Here is a 12,893-nt window from a genome sequence, read left to right as displayed (position 1 = left end):
TTGCCAGATACCAGATTGTCCAAAATAAAAAAAATTGCTTTTGACAAATTTTAGTAACATGACAAAGTGTTTATGGTAATAAAGTAGAGTGAAAAGAATAAGATGCCAAAACTGTATTACAGTATGATTTCAAATATATTAAAAAATCATTCCCTATCCATCATCACCACTGAGGGCAGTGTTATCATGGCCTTGTCCCCCATCAGCCCACATTCTGGGCCCTTCCTTGCGGGGGCAGGGGGGTGGGGGGACAGCCAGACCCCTGCTGGGCCCGGAAAAGGGCTGTCCTGCTTCACTGCAGTCAACATGCACCTTTCCTCTCTCCATCCACAGCGAGCTGGGGAATCGTGAGCTCCCAGTACTATACTTCAAAGGGTCAGAACCTATAAACTGGGTCCCAAACAAATGTCCAGGTTACAGGATGGGAAAAAAGGCCCTGAGAGGAAGCTGGTCAAACCTTAACCCTCTTACCTAGGGAATCTGGAGTAAATTTGCATTGAATACAAATGCTTCAGGACTTGAAAGGAATGCATATGCCTAGATTTAGGTAGGTTATAAATGGAAATAGTTCAGTAAAATTAATTGAAGGCATACAGCTAATCTATAGTATAAATATCCACTGAAATAGGCACTGCCACATGCCTGTACCTGCAGAGATGATACGAAGTCTAACTTAGCAACTTCTGTTCAGTAAGAAGTATTGAACCTGATTAGAACACTGCCCATCCATCTCTCTGATCATGTGTACGTACATTTAAAGATAATATTTTTTTTCTGGAAAAAAAATAATTTGAACACCAACAAAACAGTCTTTTAGGTGTCTGGTGTGGCCTCATTATACATAAATATTTGTTTGGGTGCCTTGTTTAACTAGCATTTCAAAAAATTTTGTGGGTTTTGTTATTTATTCATTTTTACCTTTTGCAAGTAAAGGACTGTTCCCTTCAGCACAGCATAAAACGTTTTCCATCCTCGCTTTCCTCTTGGAGCTAGAAAGTAAAAAATATGGAAAATTTTATTTGATAGAAATGAGCATTTAAGAAAGAGATTCTAAACGATCTGGTTTATTAGCCACCAAAATAAACAGAACTGTTTATTTACTTACTGTGTGCCAGGCGTCATTCTAAAAACATTTTCCACATGCTACTCTGAGGATTACTACTCTATGTTTACAAAACTGAAAGCACAGAGAAGTTAAACAGCCTGCCCGTGGCCACCCAGTGAGGAAGGGGAGAATGTGGGATTCGGACCTAGGGAGTACGTGGCTCTAGATTCTGCACTCTGAGAGACATGACTTGAAGACTGGGAAAGCAAAAGAGGTAAACTCGAAATACATATTAATCCGAGAAAAAGCGTAAAAACCTATCTGGCTTTATCCAATGTTTCTAGAAACCATGAAGTCTCAGAATAAGGAAGGGTTTCAGAACAGGCAGCTGCTGCGGCCTCCCTCGGCACCTCCTCCATACCCTCTCTCAACCAGATTAGAACGGGAACTGCTGCTGCTCCCGCAGCAACCTGCCCACACCTCTGCTGTAGATCTGGCTGCAGAGTTTTATGATTTTTTTGTTTAGATGTCTCTTTCACTGGACTGAACTACCCAAGGGCAAATATCCTTCATTTTTATACTTCACAGAATCTGGTAAGGTGCTGGCAGATGTTAGGCATTCTCACAGAAATTCTCCAAATGAATTCTTTCAGAAGTCTTTATATTCCTTTAGTTTATCTTTCCTAAGTATAAAGTATAATTTATTTAGATTAATTTAACAAACTCTTAAAGAGTGCCCTGAAGCAAAAGCACAGATTGGCAAAAGCAGTTACTATTTATTCTTAATCTGAATAAATTTAAAATTTGTAATCGGAAAACCTTATTATCTGAATGTTATTTTTCTAAATGTGTCTGCTAAAATATAGGAAAGGGAATTTATTCTCATCCTTTTATCAAACATTTGGTTGTCTTTCATTTAGATATTTGATTGAATTAGGAAGTATATTATTCTTAGGCATATCCTTAAAACCTCCTTTGAAGACTTAAGAATTCCTAGGTTTGATAAACTATAGGAATATTCACTCTAGAGAACCCAGGTATTCCTGCCAACACCCTACTGAGGTTTCCACCTGGCAAGAAAGGACTCAAAACATCCGCTCTGCAGGTTTCTAGGGGAAATTAAAAAATAAAAAAATCCCTTCTGTCTCCACTAGGTAAGGCTTAAAAGTCAGTACTCAAAACTAAACAACTGAAAAAAAAAGTATAAATCCCCTTTATGAAGAAAAAAAAGTGGATAATATATAAAAGAGAGCCAAATATAAAATACATAATAGATGTTCACTGTATTTTTCAACAGATGTCAAATTCAAATACCTTCCACGTGAGAACGGTGCCTGGGGAAGTGGTGCCCAGGTGATCTGCAGCGGTTGCCAAGGATCACAAGGAGCATGGAGTACGGAGGTACTGAAACGTATAACAGCTCATTTCTAACCCCTTCCAGACCTCTGCTTGCCTTAAACCTCTTATCCATTAACTCCTAACTGGGTTAACTCCTGAAGAGTCACTCAACCACTCAAGACTTCAGCTACTTCATTTTAAAGTGTGGATAATTCACATAACTTAAGGCAAAGTGCTCACTAATGCTGGCAGAGAACTTGGAGAAAACCCTCCTGCTTTATTCAGGATTTACATGGTCCGGGAGTTTAATGGTTTTCCTCATAGTCTTAAAGTTTGTCTAGTGGTATCTTGAGATTCTCCAGTTCAAAGATCTACAAAGTTATTTTTCTACTTTTCATGGTACTCATTACCTAAGAATTCATGTAGATGTTCACAAAAAATTTCAATAGCTCTTTATCATTACCACATTCTTCAGGTGAAATGTGATCTTCAGAGTCACCCATCAGTGACTAAGGCCCACTAACCCTACTGCACTCTTTTTCTTATATTCCACAGAAGATAGAAACTCAATCTTACAATTCAGTTGCTTAAGACTTGAATGAGACAACCTATAATCCTTCCAACAAGATAATTTAGAAGCAAGAGTTAAACAGTATGTAGCTAGTGTGCTACAAAAGCACTGCTCTAAGTGCCACTCCACAGTCCCAAGAGTAAGGTCCTGGCATGGGCCAGTGCAGCCTCAAACAAGTGGAATTCAGGGAAGAAAGGGACCACTGTGGACTTGAGTAGGCTGGGGAGGCTCTCTAGAGACAAGGCTGCACTGCTCTGATCTTAAAGCTGTATAGGGTGCTGCAGCTTTGGTGAGCTCACAGGACAGGTGAGACATGCATGAGCCAAGACCATTATTCCTCAACAAAACGACAGAGGATGAATTAAAACTGATTTCATAGCACACGTGCTATTCAGTACATAAGACCGGGGAAAGAGTTATAACTGTATTTTCATAAGTATAATGGGAGGAAGAGAAAACACTATTAATTGAAAACCCTGCTTATCCATTGGAAAGGCTAAACCACCAGGATGGTAGAGAGTTTGGTAGGTAGATGCATTTTAGTATCTGGGTATCTACCGTGAGACAGTATCTACTGAACTTGCTGAAAAAATATTTTATGCACTAGACCATGCTTTCAGGACATATTTTAACATGTATACTTAAAGTATAAAGACAATAAATAGCTTTACCTTTCCTTGAAAATATAAGGATCTTGGGATGTCTTAATTTTCATCATCTGTCCCCAAGCTTACATGATATAGATATCTGTTATTTTAGCTTATATTTAACTACTACTGAAACAGACATAATTTTTCTCTAAACTCTAGCATCTTTTTATATGTACCCTCATGTACACCTCACTTACTATTACCTTTATTCACTGCTACTTCCTGTATACCTCACTGTTTCACAGCAGTCATTTCAACTGCTTCCTGAAGTCCTCCTCAGTCGTTCTTATGATGAGGGCATTTTTGGTGGTAAACAGTTTTCCACTTTTTACATAAAAGGGTCTTCATTTCATTAAAGTTTCTACATTGATCATTACTTTTTCTTAGCACTCTTTCAATATTATTTCACTGACTTTTGGCTCCCATTGTTGGAATGTCTACCTTGGATCTAAACGTTATGCTTAAATATGAGTTTCTTTTAATTTATCCACTAGGTATTATCTTTGGGTTTCCTAAACATTATTTCTAAAAACTATTAGCTATTGCTTTTTAAAAAAATATTGTCTGTCCTCCATTGTCTCCACTATTGCAATCTTCTGACACTCCATTCAGATTTCACTCCAATCCTCATTTGTATCAACCTATTCTTCATAGTCTCTACCCCATTCTTTTGTGTGAAAAATGCTATGAAATTTTACCCCCAGGGTTCCTTGACCACCAGATCCAGAGATGCCCTGAGGTTTGGCAGCTTGAGTCAGCTTACCTCCCTAGGTTTGTCCTCATGCTTTACTCCTGGCCTCACAGGATTTCCCTTTAACTTTTTTTTTCTTTCTTTTTTTAAGGAGAGGCTTTATTTGGAAGGATAACGGTGGCAAGGGTGGGGGGTGAGAGGAATGGGGTGGAGAGTGATTATTATAACAGGGAATTAACTCTGACCATAAGAATATCAGCAAGCGGCCCTTTCTAATTTTTCACAGGCTCTTCCATTCATTTAAAATTTGTGTAATAAAATTTTATCATTTTTAGATATTTTCTAATGGGATAGTTTCAGAATCTCTAGACTATCATACTGCCAAGAATAGATACTATAGCCTTTATTTTTTAAAAGAATCGATTCACAAACTTTGTAATCTAGGAAGAGTTCATTTGGAGCAAGATACAGGAGATACTGGGGGTGGGGACAGGGAGAAAAAAACTAGGACAAGGGAAACTACGAAGGCGGCTATCACAGTGGCCCAGATGAGAGAAAAAGACCAGAACAAGGCTAGAAAGAGGTACACAATAAAGTAGGATAAAGACAAGGAAGGGAAAAGGGAAAGCATTGAGTACCCACTCCACATGTTCTAAACATTGGGCTAGCACTACATGTGAATGTTCTCATTTGATCCATATAACCCTTTCAGGTAGGTTTTGTTGCCTCTACTTCACAATAATGTCTCCTTTATTAATTACATTTGCAGTTCAGAGGGGTAGAGTTGGCTGCTGAGGTGGCTTTCCATCCAAGGATCTCAAAGCTACTACACTGGGTAATTCAGATGAGGAGACATGCTCTAAGGTTATATTAAGAAGGGGAAGGTATCCAGGTGACAATTCTTTGTCATGGTCAGGGCGTGCCTCTCCTGTGAATGAGAGATGGAGAAGGACAGAAGGGCAGGGAAAGGAGAAGATGAAACAGGAAGAGGATGAGAGTCTGGTACTTTCTTTAATCTCACTTGACTCCAGGGCCTTCAAAGGCAACCTTGTGCATGGCTACAGATCTCAGAATTGAGGCACAATCCCTAGGTCTGCCTTCCCAGGTGTTACAAGGCCAATTTTTCTTCCATAATAAGAATATTAACAGCAATGGCAATTACAGTAATAATAACAGAAGCAGCTAAGATTTACCGAGCACATACTGTCTTATGCACTGTTTTCAAGAGCTGGTGTGTATTAACTGAAGTTCCTCAACTCTGGGAATGGGGGCGGGGGGGGGGCAGATGCTGCTGTTATAATCCCTGGTTCCATATGTGGATCTTCCATACGGAGATCACCTTTGACCTACAGCAGTTGGTTCCCGACAGCACTGGTCACTTTCATATCCAAGGAAAGTACAGTTAAACCAGAGTCAGGACACAACACCTTGGATAACTGAGATATAGGGATGACTCATAAATATTCAAGAGCTGATTCAGCATGGGCCCTGACCTACCAGGAGAAAATGCTGGCCCTGCGAGAAGGGACACTGCAGGAAACAGACTGTACACTTGTACCAGCACGCACTGGCTGTGTTTCAGCCCTGGCTCTGGGGCTGCTTCCTACTCACTGCAGGTTAAAATAAATGAAGAAAGTCTGTGAGCCTCTGTGATTATTCTTCTACAAATATTATCTAAAGACTCTTTCCCCCAGGAATGAAAACAAACTCTACTTTTTGGCTTAAACATATACACACATACAGAATATACATTTTTGCAAAAGAAAAAGCGGCAGTTGCTCCAAAGATAGGTGATATTGGAAGTATCACTAAATCTTCAATTTTATTAACTAGTTCTCATTACTTTTTATCTTTATGCTATGTATTAAATTGTGTCCCCCCCCCAAAAAAAAGTACATTGCAGTCCTAATCCCTAGGATCTCAGAAGGTGAAGTTACTAGGAAATAGGGTTGTTACAGATGGAATTTGATGGATTGAAACGAGGTCATACTGGAGCAGAGTGGGCTCTTAAATCAAAATGACTGGTGCCCTTATAGGAGGAGGAAATATGAAGTGAGACAGAAGGGAGATGGCCAAGGATTGCTGGCAAGCCACTGCCAGAAGCCAGGAGAGAGGCAGGGGACAGCTTCTCCCTGACAGGTTTCAAGAGGGAGCATGGCCTGCTGACACCTTGACTTCAGCCTTTTAGCTCCCAACTGTGAAACAAACTTCTGTAGCATCAAGCCACCTGGTCTGTGCTACTTTGTAACGGCAGCTTTAGAAAACTAATATGCTTCATTACACATTTGAGGAAAGCTATTTAAAAAACTATAAAGCACAAGAAACAAGATTTTGGCCAATGATATTTGTAAAATTAATGTATAACTGGGAATGAAAGGACAGGTTCTGCTTTTTTCAAAATAGGGGAAGGTATAAAATAGTCCTAAATGATAAAATATCCAACAAAGAATAAATACATGCCAGAAAATAAGGTGTTTTAGTCCACCATGCAAAAGTTTATATTTATTTCTTATAGCATACATTTTTTTCAATTTAACTGGGAACAGATCCACTGTAATTTTTCTATTTTATTCAAAGGGCTGATAACTTTTTCCCATATCAGTTATCTCAATTCTGATTTTGACCACTTCTCACTCTGTGGGTTCCCAGATCATCTACTTTTTCCTTTTGTTCGAGTTTAATATCAGAAAGACATAGTACGCAGAGAAAGGCACAGTATGCACAATGCATATTTTTTCTTTTAATAAATAAATCTTTCTTTACTGGCTGTTGGCTTAAAAACATTATTCTGTTGTCCCATATAAAATGACAAAAAATACCATATTTTCCCCACAAGGGCAGAGAAGGTCAGTAAGCTATATCCACTGGGAAACATCTAATGAGAAAAATTCTTGAGTCAGGGCCTAAGGGGAAATGTAGGGAAATGTGGGGATGTGATAGTTCTGTGCAACACAACGTCAATTTCTTTATTTTAATAGAGAGAGATATTTAATATATAATTCAACTCCAATGAGGGCATCCCAAAATAAATCCAACACCTTGCTGAACTTGGAAACAAAAATGTGCTCAGCAAAAGCTCTCCTGTGCTACTCTGAGGGCACATCTTTATTAGATTTATAAAAGACACAAGACATTTTCAAAGTTGCTTTATTTTCCTGGTGATAGAATCTGAAAATTGGGCAAAATTCTTAAAGGATCTATTCTGCAGGATGGAGAGAGATGCTATTGTGGTAAGAAGCAAGCTCTCAGCTCTACATAACCTAGGCAGTTGCAGATACAATATGGCAGTGGAAGATTTGCTATTTTCTACTGGTTTGCAAAACATTTAGATAAATTCAGAGATGACAGAGTCACAGATTATCAAGTCAATTGATGGGTAGCCCTTGTATATCTACCCCTCACTGTCACAGAATATCCTCGGACATCACTGTAAGAAGTTCCATGAAAACTTCATTAATAGAGTCCATCAGATACTTGGATACTACCTGGAGTGACCGAGTCCAAGCTGTGTGTAACAGAAGTTACCACCAGGAGATGAGGCACATGATATTAAGCAATAGATAACATTACTTAGTCCCAGGTTTTTAACAGGGTGATAGAAATAAAACAGCACTGTTATTATCCTACATTTCTAAATTATTTTTCAAACACTTCAGGCAATACATACATTTTTAAAAATTAAAATTTTTAAATTTCTCTTTAAGATATGGAATTGTTAAATGTTGTCAACTCCATTTTATAAAAGGAAAAAAACAGGAGCAGCATTAAGGGAATGAGAAGGAAGCTATACTTTAAACCTACATCTTAAAAGGAACCTGCATCTACTGTCTTCCCCAGGAAAATATTCCCTTCCTTTATATAATAAGAATAGTTTATATTGATAGAGATTAGGATATGAAACAAAAGGAGGTATATCCTACCCAAAGTGTCCCCTACAAGGCTATGTTTACTCTTGATATGAGCTATTCCTTTACTTGGTCTTCAAAATGCCAACCATAAAACTGTCTTCCTCGAGTGGTAGAAAATGACCTGTCCTGGGAGCCAAGAAACATGCATTTTATTCACACCCTGTTTGACTTCGAGTTTCTCTGATTTGGTCAAGTATAGCCTCTCTGGATACAAATCTACAAAGAATATGCCATGTCCTACCATAACTAATTTATAAGACTGTTTAGTTATTCTAGGCATATGAACGAGATTATTATATAGCCCTGATAAGCTCTCATATAGAAGAAGTCTTATTAAAGAAACAATATTAAATCATCAGTGCTGTATCAGCTGTACAAACAAAATGGTAGCATGATACTAACCTAAAAATTACAGTGAGGTAAACAGAGAAGTGATTAATTCTGCTAATGGGTAGGATTTAGAAGTCAAAGAAGACTTCAAATGAGGATTTACTACTAAGCAGGACTTGAGGGAAAAAAAAACATTTTTAACTTTTTGTTTTGAAATACTTTCAAACTGACAGGACAGTTACAAAAATGATATAAACTCCATACAGAGAATACCAACATACCTCTACCACCCCACCCTACCCCCAGAAACCCACACTCACCAATTTCAATATTTTGTCACATTTACCCTATCATTCTATCCATCCATCAATCTATTTATCAATCCATTTTCTGAACACAGGGGTGTGGGTTGTACACATCATGCTCCTCGAACCTTAATACTGCGATGTATCTTTACTAAGATAAGGATATTCACTTATGTAACCACCTTAAGTGTGATTATCAAGTTCAAGAAATTTAACAATGATAGAAAACTTCAAGTTTATAATTCCAATATTTTCATGTCCCAATAATGTCCTCTGGAGCCTTTTCTCCTTTCTTGTTAGACTGCACATAGGATCACATATTGTATTTAATTGTCATTGTCTCTTTAGCTGCTCTTTCCTTTTCTTTACATTGTGGGAACATACATACAATGTAAACTTTCTCATCTTAACCACTCCCAAGAAGCTATTCAATGGGGTTAGTCACATTCACAATATTGTGGTACCTTCACCATCTTCCATTAGTAAACCTTTCCCATCTTCACAGACAGAAGCCCTACACCTATTATACCTGACTCCTAATACACCTCCTCCCACTCCTGGTAAACCTGTTCTCTACGAGCTTAGATATTCACTGACGTTTTCTTTGAGGTTACAATGGATCTTAAGTTTCATGTCCTAAATCTCTAACAACCTTGTTTGTTTTGATACCAACTTAACTTTAACAGTATGTAAAACTGTGTTCCTATTTTCCTCCATCCCCCCACTTGTATGTAGTTCTTGCCACAAATTACATGTTTATATGAGTCCAAAATAATTTATCAGTATATTTTATACATTTGCCTTTTAGATCCTGTAGGAAGTAAAAAGTGGCTCTACAAATAAAAAATACAATCTTGACATAATTTACCACTGTTTTTACCCTCAATATCTTTATTTCTTCATGTGGCCTCAGTCTACTGTCTGCTGTCCTTTCCTCTCAACCTGTAAAGCTTCTTTGGCATCTCTTGTAGAACTGGTCTAAGGTGATGGGCTCTCTCAGCTTTTGTTTATCTGGGAAAGTCAGTCTCTCCTTCATTTTTGAAAGACAGGTTTGTTGGACACAAAATTCTTGGGTGGCAATTTTTGCTTTCAGCACTTTCAATATGTCATCCCACTACATTCTTGCCTCTATGGCTTGCAGTGAAAAACTGGCACTTAGTCTTGTTGAGGGTCCCCTGTTTGTGACCTATGCTTCTTTCTAGCAGCTTTTAGAATTCTATCTTTGGCATTCAACAGTTTGATTGTAACATGCTGCAGCACAGATCTATTTGGGTATGCCCTGTTTGGGGTTCTTTGTGCATCCTGTATGTGTGTAGTCATGTCTTTCATTAAACGTGGGAAGCTTTTGGCTATTATTTCCTTGAATATTCTCTCTGTCCCTTTTTCTATTCTCCTTCTGGGACTCCCACAATGCTTCTTCAGATTAAATTCATTTATCTCCATTCTTTCTTCTTTCTGCTCCTCAGACAGAACGATTTCTATTGATTTATCCTCAACTTTTTCTGAATACTTCCTCTGCCAGCTTCAATCTACGGTGGAACCACCCTAAAGAAAATCCATTACTGTGGCCTTCACCTCTGTTTGGTTCCATTTCATAATTTTCATCTCTCTATTGATATTCTCCTTGTGTCCACCTATCATTTTCCTGACTTCCTTTAGTTCTGTGTCCATGTTTTCCTTCAGCATTTGGGGCACATTTAGGACCATTTTTAGAAGTCTTTGTTTGATATGTCCCAGGCCTGGTCCTACTCACTGATGGTTTTTAATGCATTAATCGTTTTCTTTGTCTGGGCCATCATTTCCTGTTTCTTTGTATGTTTTGTGCCTTTATGATGCAACCTGGACATTTTGATAGTTTACTGTGTTATCATTGGATTCAGACTCTGAGGAATTTGTTCTTCAAGCTTGAATCTAGCTAGTATTATGACAGAGTTCCCTTGAATGTAGGAGTAAGAGAAAAAAAAAAAGGAAAAACGGAAAACACCTCAGTTTCTGCCATAGTCCGGTGTGAGTTCTCTCCTTCAGGGCTTATCTATATAATCAGTTTAGAGAACAGCTTCAGGTGAAAATACAGGGGCCTCCCAGATCTTTTATGTGCATATGTCTTGTCTTGGGCATATACAAGTGGCCCGAGGAATTTCCATTTATACTGTTCTGAAAGTCCTCTATTCCATGGGAAATGGTTCCTCACAGCCCCAGGCACTGTATTGCATGTCCTACAGTCAGCAATCCCTTGCTCCAGGCAAGACTTGACTGCTTTCCCAGGGTTCTACAAGTTGCCTCTATAAGGCAAGTTCTAGAATGTTAAAACCCTCAGATCACCACCAGATTGTGTTAGATGTTCATGTTCCCCGTATGAACACAAGGACCACTCTGCTTCCTCTGGAACTAGGACCAGGGCTCTGTACTGGGAGCACGGGCCAGCTGTGTGTCAAGCTGGCAGGGAGAGGCCAGCCTGGGCACGAGGAGGTCCTACTGCTTTTAAGTAGCCTTTTCCTTGATTCAGCGTTCACCTTGTTACTTCAGTCCTTAAACTGTTTTCTGGAGCTTTGAGAAAGATGTTTCTGCCAGTTCTTGCTGATTGTTTAAAATGTCTGTGGAGGGACGGAGCCCTGAAGCATCTCTCTCTGCCATTCAGAATGGGCACTTGCTAAAGGCTATTTCAGAAGGTTTTCTTTTGACCTTCACTTTCTCTCAACATAAGAGACTGAAGATACATAAGATACTTAAGATACTGAAGGAAAATATGGATTCTGATTATCAGAGTTCCATAACATTGCAAATTGCCACAGCACTCTTTATCAATAATGCCTCTGGGCAAAATTTAAAATAATATTTTGGTCCTTTTTAAGAGAATACACTTTGGGACCAGAGAGCCTCACTTCGAATCTTAGCTCCACCTGAGTGACCTTAGGCACGTGAAGACCTCTGTGCTTCACTTCCTTCCTCTGAAAAAACGAAAATAATATAGTACCTACCTCACAAGGTTATTCTGAAGATTAAATGAGTTAATATAGGTGAAGCCTCTAGAAGTATTTTTTAAAGGATACTGTCTGTCTAATTTCCATGCTGAAACACAAAGACTTTTTGTTTACTTCATTCACATATTCAGAAAAAATTCTTTACAAAGTTAGTATATTGAGAAGGAAAAATTCCCCTACATTATTTTAAGCATTTTTAACAGAAAAAAGGCACTTAGCACATACCGGTCACCCTTAATTTAATTGGGGGGGGGGGGAGAAGGTAGGAGTGGAATGTCACACATTTACTAACATTTTGTCCCAGGCTCTGCCTTGACATTGGAGATATCACACATGAACTCAAACAAAAAAAGGAAACAATGCAAGAAGGGACAACAGCTGATGGAGAACTTTTTACCCTAGTAATAAGCTACAAAGATATCCAAATCTAACTTATAAACAAATATCTTCCCCATTCTGGTAGGAGATGGTTTCACCAGTAGCCATTACTAGGAGCACATGAGGAATTTAACTAACCTGTGTTGAGGTTGGAAAAGAGAGCAAAGAATATTAAGAAAGTGTATCATTAGTCAAGGGTTACACGAAAAGTCCGCAAGCAGCAACAAGCACAGAGATGACAACAATACCCAGAGATGACTGGGTATAATCACTTTTTCAGTAAAAACATAAACAACAGAGACACTGAATACTTTTTTTAAAATATTGACAAATGAACTACACCCTCACATTCTCTCTGGCTAGAATGCTCTTTCCCAGCTATACTTCACTTCAGTTAGAGGTCTCTGTTCAAATGTGATCTCCTCTAATCAGTCTTTGCAATAGAGCACCTATCCCCCTCCTTTACTTTCTGTAATTTTGGTTTTATTTTTCTCTGTATCACTTAAAACTTGCCCTAAATATTACATGTTTATTATCTTACTGCTTCTATACAAGAATGTAACCTCAAAACAAGTACCTAGGTTTGTTGCTGTGTTCATAGAGACGATTAAAACTACTATAAAAAAATCAGATGCCCTAAATAGATACATCGATATATGATTCAACAACTATTAAGGGGATTTTTTTAAAAAAGAC

At 38.4% G+C, this 12,893-nt stretch overlaps 1 protein-coding gene across 13 annotated transcripts in view; it reads right to left on the bottom strand.

Annotated features, from left to right (window-relative positions):
* PSD3 (pleckstrin and Sec7 domain containing 3) overlaps positions 1-12,893 on the bottom strand; it is a 661,802-nt gene that overhangs the window by 70,778 nt on the left and 578,131 nt on the right. For all 13 annotated transcript variants that reach the window (XM_077152669.1, XM_077152668.1, XM_077152670.1 and 10 more), the window contains one exon: positions 919-989. In XM_077152669.1, coding sequence (XP_077008784.1) covers positions 919-989 — 71 coding nt within the window. The remainder of the gene's footprint in view (positions 1-918; positions 990-12,893) is intronic.

Source organism: Tamandua tetradactyla, chromosome 3 (assembly GCF_023851605.1).
Source record: "Tamandua tetradactyla isolate mTamTet1 chromosome 3, mTamTet1.pri, whole genome shotgun sequence".
Lineage (NCBI taxonomy): Eukaryota > Metazoa > Chordata > Mammalia > Pilosa > Myrmecophagidae > Tamandua > Tamandua tetradactyla.
Note: the sequence above shows the minus strand (reverse complement) of the source record. Positions and strands in the feature narration are given on the sequence as shown.